The sequence below is a fragment of the Pipra filicauda genome, unplaced genomic scaffold, assembly GCF_003945595.2.
Source record: "Pipra filicauda isolate LSUMZ 115617 unplaced genomic scaffold, ASM394559v2 scaffold188_size1440453_pilon, whole genome shotgun sequence".
NCBI lineage: Eukaryota > Metazoa > Chordata > Aves > Passeriformes > Pipridae > Pipra > Pipra filicauda.
Genome location: NW_024104296.1, coordinates 1,158,845 through 1,182,410, shown reverse-complemented (window position 1 = coordinate 1,182,410; position 23,566 = coordinate 1,158,845). Strand labels below are relative to the sequence as shown.

Genomic DNA, 23,566 nt, shown 5'->3' with positions numbered 1-23,566 from the left:
CAGGGTCACCTGGAAGAGGTGACACAGTAGCACGTCAGGTGGGTTTGGAATGTCTCCACAGAGGGAGATCCACAACCTCCTTGGGCAGCCTGTTCCAGTTCTTCATGCTGAGGTGGAGCTTTTTGTGCTTTAGTTTATGGCCATTGCTGCCCATCCTGTCGCTGGGCACAACTGAAGGGAGTCTGGCACCATCCTCTTGGCATCTGCCTTGGAGATATTTATATACATTAATGAGATCCTGTCTCAGCATTCTCTTCTCCAGACTGAACGGGCCCAGCTCTCGCAGTCTCTCCTCAGAGAGATGCTCAGACCCCTCATCACCTTTGTGGCCTCCGCTGGACCCTCTCCAGCAGCTCCTTGTCTTTCTTGCACTGAGGAGCCCAGTACTGGACACGCCACTCCAGATAACGAGGTTCACCTCGTTCACACGAGTTTTGCAACATCTAGGCTTCCGCGGCGTGCTGTGGGCGGTATTTCCACCAGCTCTTCGCGGGAAGCATTCTCCCAGGTATCCTCAGCCGAGCTTGAAACATTCCCGTACCCTCCGTTGGGGAACAGCATCCCCGCCGAGGCCGAGCGGGGACGCAGGGACCCTCCCCCGCTGTCCCAGGTGTCCTTGATGAGCCGGCGGGGCCGGGGCAGGACCGACCCCGGGCGGGGCATTAACCGGGCTGGGCGAGGCCGGGAGCGCCGCCGAGCCGGGATGGACGGGGCGGGCGCGGGGGGAGAGGACAAGGAGCGGGCCGCCGGAGGGCTGGGTAAGGGTTATTGTGAGGGTTAATTCAAGGGTCATTATAAGGGTTCTTACAAGGGTATGGGTGAGGGTAGTGCCGGTTCGCGTTAATGACCGGAGGGAGGCACCCGGCGATGAGCGTAATGAGCGGCGCCAGGGGAAGGGTAATGGCTCCTCTGGGATGTCATCTGGGCGCTCCGGCCAACATTCCCCCCTCCTCGCTCATCCCCGCGGTGTCCTGACCCCGCACAGACACATCCTGGTGCCTGGGGCTCCTTGGCGGACTTTAGGGACGAAGGGCTGCGGGGCCCTCGTGTGCCTTGGCTTGTGAAAGCACCTGGGCGAGGGTTGGGGGCAGGTTTCTTTCCTCTCCTGTCGCGCGGAGGGGGCTCCCGCTGCCTCCGGGTTTCTCTGTTGTACCTTCGCCCCGCTGTCCGGTTTTCCTCCTCCTTGTGTGGATGGACCTCTGGCATCTCTCCGTGTGTGTGCGTTCGGGTGGCTTTGTAACAAATGCCCCAAGAAAACCTCAGAAGTCTTGCTGTCACAGTGTAGGTGGTTGGCTCGCTCGGAGAAATGTCTAAGGAGGTGGTTGTGAGAAGGGAAAGAGGGCTCGGCTTCCTGCTCGTGTGCCTTCAGCACATCAGGTGTTCCACACTGAACATGTCTGATGTTCCCAGTCAGTTAAAATCTCTTCTGCTTAAGGTTATGTTTATCTAAAAGTGGGACAAAGTGATGTTCAGTCTGGTCTCTTGCCATATGGGAGAAAGGAGTGGTTTGATAAGTCCCGCTTTGTTACCATGAAGGCCTATCTTTCTCTCCAAACTATTTTTATGACAGCTCTTCCTTGTCAATCCCAAGTTGTTGTGAGGCCTTTGCTACGTATTTTAGAAATAAGAGTGATTTACTTTCTCTTGGAAGAATCTTTCTGTAGGTAATATAATACAGGTAGAAGACTTGGAAATTTATTTTGTGGTGTAAACACATACTGGTGTTTGCACAGAAACAAGTAAAACTCCTGCTCAAATCAAAGCACTAAGCTGAAAATACCATTGCTGATTTGAGGTGTTGGGTGAGTGACAGAATGGACGACACATGAAAATACTGGTTTTTTCACATGATGAGTGAGATGAGCTAAGAGGCAACAAGGAGGGTGGTGGAAAAAGGAATTATACAGAACAGAGCCAGACTGTGCCTCACTGTTTCTTGACCCTCCTCATCAGAATATTTCATGTCAATTGTAGTGGAAACTGTTGTTGCTTAACAAGATCAAATTATTATAGTTTCATAGCTTCCTGCTTCTGTTTCTTTCCCCTGCAGTTAATTTGGTTCTCTTAATCCTGTAAAAAGCAAATTAGAAAGTCTTGGAGCAGCCTGGCATCCCCTCATACTTCCATGAAGATTCTCCCATCTGACTGATGTTGTGGGGCTCCTTCTTGACTAACAGTTGTTTCAGAAAGAAACATTGAGGCAGAAAGCAAATCCCTTATTTTGGCATTGCACTAACATATGTCAAAAGTAAACCAGCGTGAAATGTTAGAAAGTGAATTATTCTAGATCCTTTTCCTCCCCCAAATTAAACTATGAAGTTTCTCTGTAAGCACATACAACTGAAATGCTGCTCAAACTTTCCCCTCTCCAGACAGAGGCAGATACATGGGTTTGGGTTTGTTATTCTACTTTCTATTCTTAAGCATTTGTTTGTTTGTTTGTTTGTTTTAGTTAGCAGGAATCACACAGACATTCTAAGACATTCTAAGACAACCAGCAGGTTTTTGGAACATTGTTTTTTGGAAAAGTATATGCCAACTGGGAAAGTATAACGCTTCTTTATTATTATGTTACCTATTTTAATTATTTCTCTTACTATGTTCTCTCTGACCTGTCTTCTACTATTTAGTCTTCCTTACTGTAATGCAGTTTGTGCTTTTTGTTGAACTTGGTCACACTTCTGCACCTATTTTTGTCCTCATCCGGCTATTTAATTTGCTGTCTTGTAAGTCTGTTATTCATAAGTATGGCTGAAGCTGCAGAAAAAATAATTCAAGGCAGTTATCAGAAGCTTATACAATTAATGGTTTTTGCTTGGTCAGCTTTGGTATGACAGAAATACATAAAAAATTATCTGACATCTGTCAGATAATCCCTGTTGACACAATAGACCAGAATTTCACTTGTGTCTTTCTTTTGCTCATAAATCATTACTTTTTGTTCTGTCCACTATTCCAGAGACCTTTGCTATCCCCAGTGCTGTTTTCCCACTACTGTATTTGTAATATGCAACCTTCCCTTTATTCTCTGTGCTTGGAATTACCTCTCCCTGTAGTTTACAGTTGGTAATGTTTTTGCAGACGTGTTCGCTCTCAGTCTGAGCCTTTTCTCATCACAGAGGTTTGACTGTCTCCCTGTTGACCATATCAGTTTCTTTGCTCTTGCTTCCCTGGCAGGCTCTGTCCTGGTGACAGTTTTTATTTTGAACTCTCCAATTCTTGTCACTGTTGGTTTCGTTGTGTGGTGTTTTCCTTCTTCCATAACTGAAACTCCTGATCCAGGTGTACCTTTTCCTTGTGCTATCCAGGCACAGTGCATGTGGGGTGGGGTATGGGTTGGGTTTTGGGTGTGTTTTTTTTCCATTTTTTCCTTGTAGAGTGCCAGGATGAGGAAGAGGACATGTTGCAGTGTAAGGAGCACTTTGTGGTGGATGCTGATGCTGTTGGTGGCCATGGCACAGGGAGCAGTGTGCTCTCTGCATTCCAAAGCACAGCTACACAAGAAGAACCCGAGGATACCTCGAGAACAGAAGACAGGATTAGTCCTGTAAAGAAAGTGGAAGAAGATGGAAGAGACAGCACCCTGCAGGCAGCTGGGTCAGCTTCCCAAGACTCCGTGGTCCTTGACAGCCAGCTGGATTCTGCCTTGGTGTGTGGGCAGCCTTCCAATTCCCGCAGTGACATGAAGGCCGTGTCCCCACTTGCTGCAGTTGGATTAGCACAGGAGCCCACAGGTCAGTCAGGGTCCCCTGAACACTGTGAGAGTCATTACCTTGATGGGACTGAAAAGGAGGCAAAGAAGAAAAAAAGTACCAACAGAAGTGGAACGTGCGCCGAGAAAGCACCGAGTGGAATCCCTGGAGCTCCCTGCAGGCAGGATGAGGGTGGCCCAGCTACTTGCCAGTCATCCAAATGTGCTGCAGCCCAGCAATCCTACAAGGTGTCTTCAGTCTTGGAATCCAGAAGCAGCCATGATGCAACCAAGGAGGAGAAAAAAAGGGAAAAGGGGAAAAAAGCCTTACTTGAGATTCCACACATCCCACCACCGGTCAGGAAGAAGTCCCGCACCTCCTACAATGCAGGTAGATACTGGGGCACCCACTGGCAAACAGGGACACTTGTAGTGCCAGTGGCACTGGTGTTCCTTTCCCCATGCTGAAGGCCCATGGAGGTGCTGAGCTGCCCTAACTGGTGCTGCACTGCATTCCACACCATCAGATGTGTGAGGATCTTCAAATAGAGAAGATCTTCAAATAAAGTGTCTTATGTTTGAAGCATCGCTAGCAATGCTCTTTTGTTTTTACTGCAAAAGAAGAGTTTTGTTTATTTTTGTGGTTTACTTTAAAAAAAAAAATCTTTTATGTTGTTCATGTGTTTCTAAATATAATAAAAATGTTCTGGTTTTTTTCTGCTTCCCTCTGCTGTTTTTTTTCTTGTTTATCACATACTCCCCATCTCTCTCTCTCTTTTTGAACAATGCATGGTTTCTAGAGCAGCTAGAAGAGTTGGAGAAGGTGTTCCATGAAGACCACTATCCCGACACTGAGAGGAGGAGGGAGATTGCAGCTGTGATTGGTGTGACGCCACAGCGAATCCTGGTAATGCCTGCATAGGGACAGTGGGTTCTGTGCAGAAAAGGGATGGACAGGGACCGGGGCAGGGAGGAGGTGATGACTACACCTGCCACTGGTGACAAGGAAGAGAGCTCACAGGGATGGACACTGCTCAACCCTACCCAAAATGGCCATGGAGTCTGGGGTTGCATATCTTCCCATTTCCTAAGACAATTCATACAATGGGTACATAAATGAGGCTAAGGGGATCAGAGTTAATCTCTTTTGTCTTGAAAATTGTGGGCAACAAAGGAAATTGGTGTTTGGGGGTGTCTTTCTGCTATTATTTTTCTGTTTGCAATGAATTATGCAGGTTCTTTGGAAGAAAGGTTTCTTGAGGTTCCTTTCTGTCAAAGAAAGGTTTCTGGGCTCACCTGGTGACATGTGGAAGCAGTCACTGCTGATTTGTTGCCAGTGTCCCCCTGTGTAGATGTTTTCTTTCCTGAATGCATCCTTTCTTTCCATTCATCAGGTCTGGTTTCAGAATCGCAGGGCAAAGTGGCGGAAATCGGAGAAGCTGAATGCGAAAGGCAACAGAAAACATCCAACATCATCACCTCTGTCAGATGATTATGGGTGGGGGACCTACTCTGTTTTCTCATCTTTCCACAACAGATACCTAATGAATTAATTGTTTTCCTTTGCCATTCCCCCTTTACATTTAAACTATGGAGAGCTGACAATCGAGTTGGACCTCGGTAGCTCGTCAGATTTCTTGGCAAATTGTAGGGGACCCTCTTAAAAGAGGGTTTGAAATAAATCTGTTGAGACTGCTGTGGAGTCATGTGGAGAACAAGGGATAAGATAGAAAGGTCTATGGATCACCCCTTCATTTTATGTTTTTGTGAATGGTCAGGAGCCCATTGCATTTCCCACCATTGCTTTCCATTTCCATGGATTTTCACTTGGTGATGGAAGTGCTGCTTGCTTGGATCAGTCTTACAAAGTCATGGGCTTCTTTGAATAAATATAAGGTAGCACCTTCCATAGGTGAGCAGGGGACATTTACTGGGGGGGAAGGGAGTATGTGAGAGGATAGATGGTCTTTCAAGGGGTAGTGAGTGAATGTGTGAGGGAAGAAATTAGTTTCCACAGGGATATATTTGTGGCAATCTGGAGTGAGAAAACAGAATGCAAAGAGGAGAAATTAAGTTAAAGATTGGAGACCACCTGACTTATTTCATTGCACTGTCACTGCTGCCTGTCCTACACTGGTGACTTGGGGCTGCTTCCCCAAATACTGTCAAAACAGCATTCCTTGCACACCTAAATCAGCCACTGCTTTCTTTTTCCACCTGCTAGGGATGTAGGATCTGCCCATTGTAGGGTAGAAGGGTGTGTATTTGGTCATAATGCCCTGCCTCGTCTTCTGTTTCATCCTCACAACCCTTTTTGCTGCCTCCAGGGCCCCTCCTCTGCCTGTGCCTCTGTTGCCTGATGTTGCTCGTGACCAATCTGCCGTGCTGGGAGGAAACACTGCAGCTGGGAACTGCTCCAGCCTGCTCAGAGCACAGCCTGCACCACTCTCCTCTGCCTCAGGTGAGACCCCCGACCAGCACAAGTGTTTTCCATAACTACAGCATTTGCTGGTGGAGCTGGGATGTTCACAGACACTTCAGGGAAGGTCATGTGAATGCCCCACACCATCAGTGCAAAATGTGACACCAGGTCAAGTTGGGATTGATCAGCCTGGAGAAGAGGAGAAAGTTGTGTGGAGACCTCACAGCACCTTCCAGTATCTGAAGGGGCTACAGGGAAGCTGGAGAGGGACTTTTCATCAGTGACAGGATGAGGGAGAATGGCTTCAAACTGAAAGAGGAAAAATTTAGGTTAGATATTAGGAAGAAATTATTCCCTGTGAGGGTGGGGAGGCCCTGGCACAGGTTGCCCAGAGGAGCTGTGGCTGCCCCATCCCTGGAAGTGTTCAAGGACAGGCTGGATGAGGGTTGGAGTAACCTGGGCTAGTGGAAGGTGTCCCTCCCCATGGCAGGGGGTTGGAACTGGATGATCTTTAAGGTCTCTTCCAACCCAAACTTTTCTATGATTGTAGGTATAGCAGCTCTCTGCTAATTGAGTCTGTACCAGCTATGTACCAGCACCGTGGTGCTTCTGTGCTGATGCTGGAGCCAAATTTGCAGTCCTTGTTCATGTCCTAGCCCAAGCCAGCAAGGAATTCTGAATATGACTTCATAAGGATAAGTGATAGGGGCATTCTTCCATAATAGCTGTTTGACACTGGTCCTGCTGCTCTAAGTGATGATGAATGTGTTACTCTGGTTATGATGTTCTTCATGGCAGATACACACATCCCATACCCTGGTTTAGATGGAACCATTCTGGCTACAACCCAAGTCAAGTGAGGTGTGTGAGGAAGGTGCACTGTACAAACTGTTGGTGTTGTAGAGGCTCCCTCAGGTACTTCATACCTTTAAATGCTCAAGAGGGTTCCTTGGCTTCCCCAGGCAGTGCAATTTTCCATTGTGTGCAAGACCTCGAGGGAGGGAGACTAGTTGAGTTCCAGAGCTGACGCTGAATTTAGTCTCAGTTGCAGTGGAGCTGGAGGTCAGTGGGGTGTGCTGTTCGACCAGGGTTCTACCTGTGCTGTGCTTAAAGGTTGATGGTAGCTAAAGAGAGAGTTTGTTCAATTGTTTATTCGTGTGTGGAGTACCAGAGCATTTCCTGGAGCCAGGAATGCTCCCTAAAGCGTTTCCTATGTATGTTTACGTTTCCAGGTTGGCACAATTTGAAAAGATTTCCAAAGTGATGAGGACTTCATCACTTCCTTGGGAGGGGTATCCCAAGCAATATATGTGCTGACATATGGTACTACTGTGTGCGTTTTCCTGCTTCCCACTGTAATTCATTCATTGGAATTTCTGCTCCCTCATTTTATTCTAAATGTACCAGTATTTAGTTATCGGTATTAAGACCAGTTCTTGCAACTCATTTTCTAATAGTGACTCAATTTTTTTTTAATAGTGCTGATACCTTAAAAGTACTTTGGCACTGCAGAAAGCACCTGTAAGATTGTATCAGTAAGCTTTAGACTTATGTGTGCTGAAAGTATGTAATTGAGATACTTTCTTGATAACCTAATTTAGTATTTCTGTCATTTAAATTTGCCTGTTATCCTCTCAAGGCAAGGGCTACTTTAGTCAATCCTATGACCTATTTAAACAGTAGGACTGTAATTCAGTTAGTTCTGGTTTTTCCACTCCTTACAGCAGGGTAAATATGGTCAAAGTGTTTGAATAATTCACTGCTTCCCAGAGTGCTGAAGCAGTGTCATCTGTTGAGCCCTGTATTTAATTAGATAAAGACTAAGGTTTTGCAAAATAATTCATTTAAAGGAAGCAAACCAATTATCCTCAGATTTCTGTGCTGTAGGAACCTCTGCTGGTTCCTAAAATACATCTGCAGATGTGCTATTTAGTCAAGAGAGAATATAATAGAATCACAGAATGGTTTGGGTTGGAAGGGACCTTAAAGATCATCCAGTTCCAACCCACTGCCATGAGCAGGGACACCTTCCACTAGACCAGGTTGCTCAGAGCCCCATCCAACCTGGCCTTGGACACTTCCAGGGATGGGACAGTCACAGCTTCTCTAGGCAACCTGTGCCAGGGCCTCCCCACCCTCACAGCAAAGAATTTCTTCCTGATATCTACTCTAAACTTTTAGTTTGAATCCATTTCCTCTGTTAGAGAAATAGAAGTTTCATTCAGGGATGTGATCTTGTCCTCTGTTTTCAATGAGCTATTTCTTTCTGGGGAATCTGCATGCTGGGATGCAATTCTCCATGTGGAAAAGACAAGCAATCCTCCTGACAGGAGAGAAAGGTCCCATCTGAATTCTTGGTGCAGTGTGTAAGGAAGAAAAAGGGCAAGTGAATGTCCCTGAGGGTGAAATGAGTATGTGGAAAATGAGTGATAAAGAGAGCTGGGTTTTTACTGCTGGAATCCTTTCAGCTTGCTGCTGACTGCCTCCTATTGCATTTGCTGTGTGTGCATCCAGCTTTTAGGAAACACAGGCTTCCTCTGCTTGTCTGAAACCCCTGTGTCTTCAGTGCTAGGGATGTGTGGAAACGAGAGTTTACTTCGTTCCACTAGATCTGTGTGAGGGAACAAGCCTCCCCTTGTTCTCTTTAAATCAGACTGGGCAAGAAGTAATGAAATCTATTTGTGTCAGCTAAGGCTGGTAAATACTTTCCAGATACAGATCTGTTTGAGGGGATTAAAAAAAGTACCTTTTCTAAGTCACTGTTCAGAAAAGAGGCTTGCTTTGCTAGTGCACACGAACTGTGAGGTTTGGTGAGTGGTTTTGGACCCGGTTGCCTGAGGGAAGGGAGGAATAAGGTTTGTGTAATGAGCCACGTGCTGCTCTCTTTATTTATGAAACCCACCCTGCCCTCCAAATTTGTTCAGCTCTAATCAGATGGAAGGTAGAAGTCCTAAAAATTACATTCCTACAAGTCATGGGAGAACTGGTGCCTGGGCAGAGTAGAGACCTAAGTTGGTGCACTCTTTGAGGGAGAAGACTGATATTTGGTGTAGAGAGTCCTCATAGAAGGGAGATCTGCAGGGCACAATGGCATGGAAAGCTGCAGTTGCAGTTTTGCCTTAACTACATGCAGGGTAACACAGCTATGGAGAATAAAACAATAAAATTTGCTTTTTGTTTGTTTGCCTGTTATCTAGCATTGCATAGGCAGACTTTTCTCTTTAAGAAAGCAAAAACTGAAGCAGGGAAAATGAAAGACAACGTGACCTGAATTCGTTCATAAAAAAAACCTTGCCAAGAAATAGAGCCATCCAGGGGTCCACCTGTTAGCTTTATTAGAATATCTCAGAACATGAAGGGGGCAAAACTTGAATAGGATAAAATCCAAACTAGCTGAAGCAAAATAAAAGAGGAAACAAATCAGAAAAAAAAAAGTTATCAGTTTACAAGGCAAAACCAATTGCTTAGTAATGTTAGATTTCAGCAAAATAATTTGTGACCTGTGCATTGTGGTGCAGTTGTGCCCATAGACTGTGGCCTGCTGGAGTGGCCCTTCAGGTGCTTTCCTTGGTACCACTGTATTTAACCACTTTCAACAGGACAAGAAAATGATGAGGACAGTATAATCTGTTACCCAAGACCTTTGGAGAGTGTTCAGTGCTGCCCTTTCCACTGTTTTTCCTTGCTCTGGCCAGTACTTCTGACTGTTGGTTTGTGGGTTCTTTTTTTTTTTTTTTTAACATCCCAGTGTTTTTTCCAGTTTGCCAAACAAGCTGATTACAAATGTCAGCGAGTTGTATTTGAGATGTATCTTACCTTGATGGCAGTTATGGCTTCTGATTTGGATATTGGGCACACTGCTTGCTATGAGAGCCTTTTGTGCCTCAAAACTTCAATTTTGAGCTTGCTTTGGTCTTAGAATTGTTTTTTACTACTTTTGCTGGACGGCGTGCTTGAGATTAATAGATTTTTTGACAATGGCAGTTCTTTGAAGTTTTTCTTGTTTTCCTGAGATTCCTTACTGATATAAATATATCTGTGATTCACTGACTTAAAGCACTGGCTTATGATTTTTTTTTGAGTTAACCCTTCAGAAAGAAAAGTTCCTCTGGTTTGTGGGAGGAGATTTTTCTGCCCCACTGGAAATCCTTTGTTTCATGTGGCTGTATTGTGAGGACACCTTGTCAGGAGCCCAGTCTGTGCAGATAACTCTCAGAGGTGGAATGGTTGTGGAAGTCTTGAGAGCAATTGGATGAAGCTGGATATGATCTGTCAGAGAAGAATAAATAAATGACAGGCTCTAATGCTTTCACTCACAGGATTGTGGCTTGTGAACAAATTACTTTAAAGCTGATGATGTGTAGCTGACATGGCAAGCAGGAATCATATCTTTTGAAGAAGTGGTAGGTTCTGACCTACTGAAAATCCAGAAGAGGATCAGACTGACAGGCTTCTCAAAGCAATGCAGTTAGAAACTGAATTGGTTCATTGACCATCACTCCAATTAAATGAAGAGACCATTGCTCCTAAGTTTGATTAATATTCTTTTTCTACTTTCAAGATGTCATTTGCACGACAAATGTGTTTTCTTGTAATTTCAAGAAAAGGACGAGTCTGTGAAAAGCTTTGTGATGGCCCTTAATGTCCCAGTAAAGGCTGTAATTTCTCAGCATTAAGAGAAACTGTTTGTGGCATCAGTGTGTGACACAGGCTTGTGAAACCGGGCCCTGCTGCAAGTTCATGGATACTTCTCTAGGACAGGCCTCAGTCTCCTTCGAGACTTGTGAAAGACAAACATCCCAGTCATCCTGACAGGAAAACACACATCCATTTCTGTTACTTTAAGACTGTCCCACTCATTGGAAGCTGTTTGCACTAAAGAATGGATCTCTGAACTCTGCCAGGATGTTGAGGAGGCAGCTATAGTAGGGGTAAGGCAGCCGTGTAGCAGGAGACTTAGAACAGACATTCTTGAGTTAAGGCACATGTCTTAACCAGGGCTGGTTCAGAGATCTGAAGCTGCAAATTGTTAAATTGCTCTCCAAAAATTCCCAAGGTTGTCTCATGGACTGAAAATCCAGAAATAATGGAAGTGATAAACAAAAATCCTGCTGTTACATTCCCATGTTCACTGGAAAGCCTTCTGAGTTATTTATATCGGTGTCAGGAAAAGCAACAGAATAGTAAAATGTAGGTATTATCTCCAGCCAGTGATCAGAATTCTCCATCAAACAATTCTGGAATCTTCTGTAAATATGTCAGATTTAGCAGATATTGCTTCTCTGGGAATTGTTTATTCCCACTGCATTTGTGACTTTATTCAGAAGGCACAATTTCAGCATCTGTCTTTGAAAGTACTGAGAAGCAGAAGAGTCTTGAGAAAAGGCTAAACCAGCTCTTTGGAGGCCATGGGTGTCCCTTCACAATCTCTTTGCCTGGGGGTCCTATTGCCATGACCCACAAAGATTATCTATGCTAAGTATTGCAAATGTTTCAAAAAACAACTTAATTTTTAGTAGGTGTGAAAGTGGGATTAGAAGTGACTTCCTGGGCTGCTTGTATTCATCCTGAGGAAAACCAGTGCCATCTGCAGAACAGCTCACCCTAATGTCATTATTGAACTGAAGCTTTACCTGGATGTAGACTGGTTTTCAGGTAGGTGTGTTTCATGTTTGTGTGAACATTCTGGGACACGATGGTTAGGAGAACCTGTGCAAATGAAGGTTTTAAAAAAAAATCAGGAGAGATCCTCAGTTTCATTTCTGGCTAAGCCATTTTGATTTTGAGGACACTAAATATTTGCTTTCTTGTGCTTTGTTGTGTGGGAGTAGATCTGTGCTACGTCAAACACTGGGAGTGGGACAGGTATATCATAGATGCTGCCTGACATGGATAAATAGTATGTTCAAACAGAAAAAATAAACCTCTGAGAATTGCATGGGCATGTGAATGCTTGAGAGATGCCATCCTAGCTCTTGCTCCGGTTTTCTAAATGAGCCCAAAATCGAGGTTATTGAAACTTGAAAAGTTTTCATTGAAACATCATGATTCCCTCTCTCCATGGTTGCAGAGAGTTGGAAAAAACTGTGGGAAGATGCAATAAGAGAGACAGAAATGCACAGTGTGATGGGGAATCTGAGAAACAGTGCTATGAGGTGTTGAAGTGGAATCTCCTCATCAGCTCTCTGGGCTTGCATTCCAAAATTCTCCAAAGGTTGCTAATGCTTGCTGTGGCATCTTTAGGTTTAATGCTTGAGGCCTTTGATTTGTACCTGGTGGAGCGCATTTGACGTTACCCTGTATGCCTGCAAGGGTGAAGTACAACTGTAAACTCTCCCTAAAGCTTTCCTGTGAGTGGGAGTAAACCAGCTTTACCTGAACAGTCGGCTGGTTCAGCCCAGCTAGACTCAACAAATCATTTAAACTTGTCCTGCACACTTGATGGTTACATTTGTGAAGAGAGAAATCATTTGCTAATTGCCATAATGAAAGAAAATCTTGTTCTCTTGCCCCAAGTGCAAGCTCCTTGAACTTCTGTGTATAGTTGTTACTCTGGATCACCATCATATGTGACTCTGACCTTTAATGTCCTCTATTGTCCTGTTTCCACAGAGGCTCTTCTGTAAGAAACTCTTCCTCTCTCATTTTCTAGCAGTGACCGAAGAGAGAGGTCACCAAACAAGATTCTAGGAACCAAAAGGTGTTGGTTTCTTTTTCTGTGTTCCAGCTTCTTTTTCCAAAAGATCTTCAGCTGACGTCTCTGCTCTTTTAATTTTTGTTTCTGGCATGACTCATCTGAGAGAAAATATGGTCAAAACAATGACTGTGGATGTGGATGTGCACGTTTTTGTTTCTTTCAAACCACAGTTAAATTTTTCAAAAGGGTAATCTTCTGAATTGAGTGCAGCACACTCCTCCCAGAGGACAGTAGTGATGGAAGATGACTGTGGGATAATTCCTGGCTGTTTTCCAGGAAGTACTTTGCTTCACTTGGCTACCTCCTTGAGAGCTGAATAAATATAATATGCAGAGGCTGAAATCATGAAGGTAATTTTATTTAGCCAATAAACACCATCCTGTGCTCCAGAGAGCTTGCTAGTACTTCCTTGTGCTTCTCTACAGCAATGCCGGTACTTGCTCACCGGTGAATGTCTGGCATCTTGCTTTTCTGTTCTGCTCCTCCCTCCCTCTGCTTGCTTCTGTTCATTCCTGCTGTGGCAGCCCGGTGTGACAGTCTCTCTTTTCATTCACAGCCTCCTCGGTGGCAGGAATGGTGGCATCTTGTGAAGCAGTTCAGACGAAGGTGTCGCAGCAGCTCAGCTTCAACTCCAGCAGCGTGGAGGGCTTCCCGAGCCTCCCCAGCCCTCCTCCCATCCGCAGGGCCACCAACCTGTCCTTCAACCCCCACAGCCCTGTTGGTTCCGTGGGGCTGGGCACTCCCAACAGTGAATGCTGCTTGTCCAGTCAGGAAAATGGCTCCAGGGAGGCCTTCACTTACAGCATCCAGAATCAAGGGTAGGAACAGATGAGAATGGAAATGAAAAAAGCAAAGCCTGGGAGAAGCCTTGCGAGGGTGAATGTGGGACATGGGACAAGGAATTAGGTGGGAGCATAAGTGAAAAGTGAGGTGCAGGAGTGACGGTATCTTTTAAATGGAGCATGGAAAGCTGCATGATGTGCATAGTGGGAACAGGGCACCTGCTGTGAGACAAGTGATACCTCTGGTCAGAATGCTTCCAGAATTGCATACCTGTCAAGTGAAAGAGAGGATGTTTCAAACTTTGGGGTGTGCTTTGGAGAGTGGGAAGATAATCCCCACTAATGCCCATTGGTCAAGAATCCTGCTGTGAAACCACTTGGCTCAAGTGGTTTCTGTTGCCCTTGTCCTGGCATCTGGGAGGAGGGCTTGGAGTCAGATCAGGGTTGGCAATAACACAGTTGTTTACTGTATGGGTTGCTGTAGCTGTTGACCCTACTTTAATCTCTGGATTGCCTCTCCTTGCTCTCTGCAGCTTGAGTTCACCACCCTCCTGCCCTTACCCTGAGCAGCTGGAGACTGCAGGGAACCTGGAGACCATGTACTGCCAGTACAGCAGCCAGGGGGGAATTTACCAGCTGTCCCAATATTTCCAGCAGCATCAGCTCTCCCAGTTCTGCCAACTGCCAGATCACCTGGCCACCAATTTGCTCTCCAGTGACCACCTCCCTCCTCCAACACCTCCTGAGCTCCATCCAGCTTTCCTGGCCTTACCTGGTAACACTGGAGCAGTAACCTATGGAGCCACACAAGGCTATGGACAAAACCACATGGGGGGACAACTCGTGCCACAGCAGTCAAGTGGAAACTCAGGTACATTTCTGAAATATTTTGTCATCCTGCACCTCTGGAGTAACTAAACCATACCCTGAAACACTCAGTGGTTTCACTGGTGGCTGTGACAGAAAGTAGAAACGTGCACATGCATGCACAAATATATATATATATATATATATGGGCCCATCTTTTTTTCTAATTTCCTTGTATGCTTGGTTTGTTTTTTTTTTTGAAGTGCTGAGTGACCCATTCATTTGAATCAAAAGTTACTATGCAGGTTGCACATGTCAGAAAGAGCATTAAATGTGAATGTGGCAGGTAGTGCAGTGGTTTTTCTCTGGGCTGGAGAACTACCTTTTGCAGGAGTGTACTGTTGTGCAAGTGAACATGCCTTTGGTATATGTGGGTGGGAATCAAGGGTGCAAAATGGAAAAGGTGCCACAGCAAGTGGAATAGTTGGAGGTAGAAAGAAAAACAGGCTTCTCACTCTGTTGGACTTCTGCAGAAACCAGTTTGAAGTTTCATATCTTGGGGTAGTGGAAAAGAAGAGAGAGACAGAAGCCAGCAGAGTATACATATAGAGTCTTTCTTTTTCTTCCTCTGGTTTGAATTTGCAACAGATTAAGGCACTTCTGCATAATTTTCTAAAAAGTAACTAGGTTAAACTGTCACTGTTGGTCTCCTTGTCTTGTGTCCAGGCTTTGTATTTTGAAGTTATTCAAGCCCAAGTATAATCAAATGATAAACCATTGCAGTTAGTTTATTTGGACTGTCAGGTTTGTTGAATTAAGCCCACAGTCCAAAAACTACATGTTTTGTCTTATCACATAAGAGAATAGTTTCAGACCACAGATGCTGCTGCTGTTTTTGTACTAGTCTTGTGGACCTTGTCAGGGAGGAAGTCTGACTCACAGAGTCTGACTCACAGCAGGCTGCAAGCTGGCTCTTGTTCCCATTATTCCTGCTGACACTGTCCAGGCCAGGTTGGCAGCACCTGTGCTATCTACCACACTTGGCCTGTCTCCCCTCTCTGGTTTCGAGGCGTAATTATTCTTTTCAATGGTTTTTCAGTCTGAAGTGCCAGAAGTAATGAGAGGGCTGTGCCCCAGTGCACCAAACTGACATTTTTATAGCGTGATGCCAAAGTGTGTGTTGCATTCTTTGGGGCACACTGTGTGAGCATAAGGGGTGTGTAAAGGTGCAGGCTGATAAAGTTGAAAGACTGTTGAAGGAACAGAGTTCATATTCTCTTACTCTGTCCAGAGCACAATCAGCAGTGCATGGCTGTTCTGTTCAAGGAAGGGATCCTACAACTGTTATGACCAATTTCACAGAATCATGGAATGGTTTGGGTAGGAAGGGACCTTAAGGATCATCCAGTTCCAACCCTCTGCCATGGGCAGGGATACCTCCCACTATCCCAGGTTGCTCAGAGCCCCATCCAACCTGGCCTTGGACACTTCCAGGGATGGGACAGTCACAGCTTCTCTGGGCAACCTGCCTCACTACCCTCACAGGGAAGAATTTCTTCCTAAAAAGGTTCCAGGTTCCCAAAGTGCAGTGGGCAGGGAACTAGTCTGTCAGTGCAGACACACCTGTGAGTCTTACTTCAGCAAGTAAGCAAGTGAACAGCTTAGTTGGATTATAGATATTACTTAACAGTACATTCCTGCTTCCAGCTTCTATAAATGAAAGTGAAGATTAAACATTCAGGTTATGCTTGACAGAGTTGGAACCTCTTGGAAAATAGGAGTGGAGAAAAAAAATTGGGGAGTGGGTGTCTCTAATAATCATTACATACTCTCAGGATCAGTGCTGAGCGACATCATGATTTCTTTTTGCATTATAACAATGCTATGAACTTCAAAGATCTTTTTCCTCCTAAGAACTACCTTTTGGATAAAAACACTGCAGTGTAAACAGCAAAGTGATCCTTTATCTATATGTGGTGTCTGCTCTACTGCAGTGACCACCAGAGCATGACTGCAATGCTGTTTGCACTGAGCATAGACACGCTGCTGTTATTTTCATTATTCTGTCTTTCCTTTGTTGCTTTTCCCTCAGCAGACATCACTGCCTATCAGGCTGTCCTCTGGAGTGATTTCTGCATGCAGGGAGCTCAATTCTCAAATCAGCTGCACTCCCAAATGCCATTTTTTAGCACGGCAGAAGGACAGAACTTCACAGAGCCATATCTTCTTCAAGTGCCCAGTGGAACAGCACTGGGATCCATGTCAGAGGCTGGAAAGCAAAAGGGAGTGACACCAGACCAGAGCTCAAACCAGAGCCACCAAACAGAGCCAGAGCTGGCACCGCTCGCTGAAGGAGAGAGGATGTAGAGTGTTGTAGCAAGAAAGGAGACACCACTGTTGGTAACTGAAAGGCCAGCTGATTAGTTTTGGGGGGGAAAAGGAAAGCATTCCAAGACAGCAGTAGCTCCTCTGAATGCAGGATGAAAACTGTGGCATGAATGGGAATGGAACTTCCTTTTTTCTGGTCTGCCATCCGAGGCTGGTCCCGTTATCCTGTACCTGGTTCTTAGATTCAGCTGTTCATAGAAACGGGGACTTAGAAGTCAGTAAAATAGATACCAAAGTTCTGTCCTCTCTCAGACAACATCTGTTGTGAGCTGAATGGCTGCACAGGACTGACAATTTCTAAGATTTCCAGAGGTATAAACACCTCTCTTCAAGGCAGAACTTCCTCAGCACGAGAGGGGAAAAGGGAAGAGAAGAGAGAGTTTTCTGTCTGGATTTCCATTTCCAGGCTTTTTTTTTTTTTTTTTTTTTTTTTGGAAACAAGATTACCCTACTTTTGAGTGGTTGAAAGGTGTCATATGTTGGACGTGTATGGGGGTATATGTGTGTTTAATTTTGAAATATGAGACATTTGAAAAATCCAAAGTATTTTGTGTCATGTGAAATCACATTTTCTTATGAATCTGTTTGGGGTTTTTTCAGAAATCAAAGAAGAAACTAATGACTGATGCTAGTCTCTGAGGGGAAAAAAAAACCTAAGGAAAAGGAAACATTGCCATTTTAAACTCTGCAAAATAAGAAGAGTCAAAATCAATAATAATAATAATATTTGCAACAGAAGCACTTTCTTATTTCTTTTTGTTGTTGTTGTTGTTGTGGGTTTTTTTTCCTTGTTGCCGTTATTATTTTCCTGCTGAGGAAAGAAGCAGGGAAATTTCAGTCAATAAAAGCTTCTGATCTGTGGTGGGTTTTTTTGTTTGTTTTTTGTAAGTCTCCTGACCTTAATCCTGAATTCTGATCTTGAGGAACCCACAGACAGGAGAGAGCTGATACAGGCACCAGAGTCCCGTGGGTGGAAATTCCAGATCATGCAAGAGTCAGAAGGTGTGGCTGCTGTCCTGGAATAGATGTATGCAAGACAGGGGGAGGAACTCCACCAACTGCCTCATTTTAGGGAATCCAGACAGAGAAAGAAATGTCTTTGGAAGTCCACTAACACAGCCTGGCTGGGGACATGGGGAAGTTCACTCAGGGTCCAACAGAGGTTGTAGGATGGAAAGGAGTGAACCACTTTATTAAAATGGCTCCCCCTTTTATAGGGGAGCTGGGAGAACTTTCCAGAATATGGTGAATAAGGGGAGGAGTTTTGGGAAGGAGGAACAACAATTGGGTACAGAGTAAAAAGGGAAGGGATAACAATAGAACATGCATGAGAAGGGAGTGGAACATAGGGATAGGGACAAGCCATTATTAAAAAAACATTAAAACAGCCATAAACTTGTAATTTCTCTCCATTCAACAATGTGAGTTAAACAAGTCCATTATTTCAAATCCATTCCTCTTCTTCTGCGACTTCTTTCAGTGCCACAGACCAGCTCTGGTAGGCTTTTCTCTCTGATTCTTCGGAGTCCTCGTCCACAGTCCACCAATAGTTTGGTGTTTTCTAGCCTTGAATTACTTTAAAAAAGTATTTCCACTGTAGAACTGTAACAATAAACAGCTGCAGAACTGTGACTGTAAATGCTGGCAGTGTAAGCAGATCCCTCTCAGTTATTAATTGGTTTAGCATCCCCTTTGAATTGATCCATTTGATCTTGGCTTGATTGTCTCGGCTCCTGGTTTACCTGGGACTGTCAGCCTGGGAAACAAAATATGTCTCTGAAATCAGCTGTCAGGGGCAAGAGCAGAGGACTCCAGTGGTGAGATTGTTTAGTCTGGTACATGAACAGAGCTGCAGTCCCAGGGAACCATGGTTCCCAAAGGAGCTGTAACTGCCTGGATCTGTGGGATGTATGAGTGGCTAAAACGTGGCTCTCCCCATGTCCTTGTATGAGAAATAAAAATACAGTTTTTATATAAATAGGCATATCGTGAAGTTGTAAGATATCCAAGTTCCAAGACCTGAACTTGGGTATCAAGGTCTCTTTCAGCGGGATGAGGGAAATGAGAAAATTCTTAAAAATTAAATCTTTTAGGACCATTTTGTACACGAGGTTCCTTTTCTCTTTGGGCTGAGAACAAAGGAAGATCCATCACCTTTGACAGGAGATGGCTTGCAGCCAATTGGGAAAAAGGGAAAGCCCCTTTTCAGAGAAAAGAAACTTTTTTAAGTGAAGATGAATACATTAAAACTTTGCGTTTAAGCTTTTGGGTAAAACGCAGGCTTCTCTGGGAATGGTTTGAGTGGAATGGTCTGATTCATTTCCACGCAACCTTAAATTTGTCAGGTTCAATTGGGCTTGAAGTTTTGAACTGAGCTTGCTTTCTTACCACAAGGAGGAGGAAAGGGTGGGTAGCTGAGAGTACTGCAACTTACTGGTAGTGGATTTAGTGTTGCACAGGTGGGTTCAGGCCCCTGTGTCATTTTATTATTCCCTTTTCATGTTAAGTCTCAGGAAGGCTCACTTTGTTAGGGTGGGCACAATCAAAACTCCAAATGCTGTGGCTTCCTGACTGTGGCACCCCCTCTTTCGAAGGAGACAATTGTTTTACCTCTGTATCATTTGATGATGGAAGTGCCAAGCCAAGAAGGCAGAAATCTGAAGCGAGACTTGGTGGAAATAGATAAAGTTGTGTGTGTTATCAAGTGTTACTGGGGTTTTTTCGAGTTGTTTTTCGAGGTGGAAAGCCAAATTGTGGATGTATTTGTATTGGACTTTTGCGGTACTGTGGCTGTAAGACTGGAAATGGGAGTGAGGTTATTGTCACAAACTTGTTTCCGCAGGAGGAATGAGACTGTAGGGTTTTGTCCAGTTCCCTACAGTGTGGGTGTTCAGCTGAAAAGTACACACATCTGCTTGTCTATCCTCTGTACTGCGTATTTTAGTATAATTAAATTTTGAAAGTACACACATCTGCGTGTCTATCCTCTATATTGCATATTTTAGTATAATTAAATTTTTAACTTTGCTACTTCTTAACAGGTAAATCTAGTACACTGACCATTTCCTATGTGCCTTGGCCAGCAAGCAGACATTATTTTCTACAAGCAAGTCCCTTTTCATCAACTAACTTTTTTATTTTAGTCAATGAGACAAATCTTTTCTTACAGGCTTTTTAGTTTCTGTAAAGTGGGATACATTAGGAAGTATCAATGTTAATTCAGTTTAACAGCAGGAATTCCCAAGGTATTTTTTGCATTTATTATAAAGGTTGCTGCAAATCATATGAGACAATAATCTATTGTTGAATGGTAAATGATGATTTTTCTTCACATAGCCGTGCTAAGTACATTTAAAAAAACCACAAACCAAACCAAAACCAAATCAGTCACCTGATAGTGCCATCCACCTTCATAGATGAATGCTGATGAGCATGAAAACACCTGTGAGTCCTCATTTAGCTTAATGATAATCGTATTTAGCATAATGGTAATAATACCTCTGCCAGGTGAGCCTGCACAGCGTCAGTCATCAGAACCAACACAGATGGACTCCAGGACAACATTTCTTAGTCTTCTTTTGTGTCCCACGTGCCCACGTCTGCCTGATCCATCAGATACATTTTGAACATTAAGCCAACAGCTTCACAGAGACCAGGGCTGTGGCAGCAGTCTCCTGAGGGTTGTAGCTGGAGGAATGAACTGCTGAAACGTATTTGATTTTACAGCAAGGCAGCTGAAAGTAGCCAGGAGCTTAAAGGTTCCAGTTGTATACAGGATATAAGCCATCCTCTTTGGGATACTTCTTGTGCCCTCTGTGCTCACTGTGTGTTTTTACAGCACTTAAGACAAGGGGGAAAAGTTCCTCCCTTGATTTCTTTTCAGGAATTTTGAGTAAAGTACCTCGTGGGTCCACCTCACCTCCTGGTCCTGGGGCAGAGAGGGATCCCAGCTGGGCCTGCACTCCCTGATGTGTGGCAGGAGAGTCCACCCTGAACAGACCTAAAATGCAATAATGCACACTATGCAAGCCATCATGCAGGCCATCATGCAAGCTGTCATGCAAGTTCAGCTGCTGGCACCAGGTTGCTGTCTTGGTGTTAAATTATGCTGAGACCATCCTGGTTCACCAGACTTTGAAGATATATCCTTTTTTTTTGAAACCAAATGTGACAGATAAGTGAGTCTGCGAGCTTGTAAATCTGTGACTATAACACAGTCACTTCATAACTATAAAAGCCCAGTCCAGACTTCCACATGGCAGATTCTTCCATGTACTTCCTTGAAGTGTGGAGCTTCTCCTGTGAAGCAGGGATGCCTCTCCATGGTTACTGCCCAGGGGTTAAGAGAGAGATCTGCCCTCCACCTCGTATGGTGAGTTATATCAATCTCTACTTAATGATTGTTTCTTCTGCTAGCTTCAATACAATTGCTTTAATATAATTTTTTTTTTTACAGTGCACTGTATTACTTTGTTATATAATACTCTACTAGTAGATTTTTTAGCTTTTACACTGTGTAGTAAGTAATTCTGATTAGAATCTTTCGTCTGTTCACCTGTTTGGTAATTTGTCATAATAAATAATTCATTTATAGAAGTGTATATGTTTTGCCATCATTAAAACCTGCGGGACAAAGTGGTTTTATCACACCTCTGTAATTCCTTTAAATTTAAACCGCTAACATAGTCCGAGGCTAAGATGGGATTCAGCTGCACCTAAAGCCTTCCCTGAGGAGGAGTTTCAGAAGCAAGGGAGTCCTTTCTGCACCTCCAGACTCACCAGCAAGGCTTTGCTTTTTAAAACTTTGTCTAAGCCTTCCACTCTCCCGTGACAGGCACAAGGCTGTCCGTAGTTTTTGGGGAGGGGAACAGGTCTGACACCCTGTGATTGTGCCAAGCCTCTTCTTTGCATCACACAGGGCTCCAGAAGGTACTGTAAAATCTGAACATCTTGATTGGAGGTGAGAAGAGCCTGTTGTTTTGAGCTCCTGTAATCCCTGAGGAGCAAAGAAACGTCGGTGGGAGAAGGTCAGAGAAAATAAGAGGGCAGAAAAGGGAGAGAATAATAATAATAGGAGGAAGAGAAACAAAGGGGAAGAGGCACCTTATGTGACTGTGTCCAGGTGATGATGGGAATCCTAGGCCCCCAAATAACTGTTTCATTGTAAATGTGTTTGTGCAACATCCCTTCTGTCTGTGCTGCTGCTGCCTGGCAGCTCCTCCAGCCGTGCCCCTGCAGCTTTCATTCCCTGAGTGACTTGTGGGCTTCAGGGTACTTGGTGGTCCTGTGCTTCCAGAAGGGCAAGTGGGGGCCAGAAAGTGGTCAGCCACCTTTTTTAGTGTCTCCTTTGGATTTTCACACTGGGATCAGAATGCTGAGCTATCACACCCCACCCTATTGAGGTCATCTTTGCATTTTGCTTGAGGAGCACTTCAGTCTGCCTGAAACCTTGCTTGTCTCAGGAGCCCTTAGAATCATGGAAGGCTTTGTGTTGGAAGGGACCCTAAAGATCATCCAGTTCCAACCCCCTGCCATGGGCAGGACACCTTCCACCATCCCAGGTTGCTCAGAGCCCCATCCAACCTGGCCTTGGACACTTCCAGGGATGGGGCAGCCACAGCTTCTCTGAGCAACCTGTGCCAGGGCCTCCCCACCCTCACAGGGAAGAATTTCTTCCTAATATCCAATCTAAACCTGCTCTCTGTCAGTTTGAAGCCATTCCCCCTTGTCCTGTCACTACAGTTCTTGATGACAAGTCCCTCTCCACCTTCTCTGTTGGCCCTTTCAGATACTGGAAGGTGCTGTGAAGTCTCCACATAACCTTCTCTTCTCCAGGCTGATCAATTCCAACTTTCTCAGCCTGTCTTCATAGGGGAGGTGCTCCAGCAGCTTCTGGGCATCTGCTTCATCTGAGCCTCTGTTGGGGATGAAGGAACAGACATAAAGGTTACTCAGAGACCCTCACTGAGAGGGGTCCCCACCCCGAGTCCGGGTGCTGTTCTCCAGTGTGGGAGCCGTGGGCTGGAGCGCATCCCTGGGGAGCACAGGGGGCTGTCAGGAGGAGCTGCCAGGGCTGATGCCCTCTCCTCACCACAGCACAGACACTGGGAATGCTGTGGCAGCTTTGGGGCTGCACGGCTGAGAGCCATCCCACACACAGCGTCAGCCTGCTCTGCCAGCTGGGTTGTTTACGCTCCCTCCGTTTGCAACAACAAAGGCTGAAAATATTTCCCATAATTTCTGTTTGCTGTTCTCAGCAGAAGAGTCATGATTTATTTTTACAGCAAACCTCCCGTTCTGAAGAAGCATCTTCCTGTTTGTGTCATGTCCTTGCAGTGGCAGAGGGATATGTGCCAGTCCAGCCCGGGGAGAAAGGGGAGATGGGATTCTGGAGAAACACTCCACTGGAAATCTCTGGTGATTCATTTAGCTAATGGCTCAGGAAGAAAAGCCCTTTGTGTACTGATGACTGAGTAGCAGCCAATGTATCATAATGCAAAAGTCATTGCCTTTTTTTTCCAAATTAGGCTCCCAACTCTGCCAGAGCTTTACTGAGTCATTCCACTGATTCTAAACACTGTTTTAAACTCTGCCTTCGCAAAGGGAGGAAACAGAAGGGGAATCCCTGTCTCCCTGCCTCCCTATAGGCGAGGCTTGCCCTGTGGTGCTGGGCTGCTCCCATAGGAGAGCCTCTGCATGGGGGAGAGGTGAGTAATACTTGCAGGAATATGCATCTCTCTCTCTATTCTGACTAAGAAGCAGCTGAATAAAGGTGGAAG

The 23,566-nt window shown here is 44.9% G+C and overlaps 1 protein-coding gene across 2 annotated transcripts; it reads left to right on the top strand.

Moving 5' to 3' along the window:
- Positions 1 to 588: 588 nt before the first annotated feature.
- Positions 589 to 17,489, top strand: LOC113994334 (homeobox protein NOBOX). Of its 2 annotated transcripts, none has more exons than XM_039380177.1 (8): positions 589 to 758; positions 3,378 to 4,082; positions 4,492 to 4,598; positions 5,086 to 5,189; positions 6,019 to 6,152; positions 13,367 to 13,628; positions 14,126 to 14,463; positions 16,495 to 17,489. In XM_039380177.1, the coding sequence occupies exons 1-8, from the start codon at positions 620 to 622 to the stop codon at positions 16,764 to 16,766; spliced, it is 2,061 nt and encodes a 686-aa protein (XP_039236111.1). In that variant the 5' UTR covers positions 589 to 619; the 3' UTR covers positions 16,767 to 17,489. The 2 variants fall into 2 exon arrangements, with proteins under 2 accessions (XP_039236111.1, XP_039236110.1); XM_039380176.1 differs by having other exon boundaries at positions 16,492 to 17,489.
- Positions 17,490 to 23,566: the final 6,077 nt, after the last annotated feature.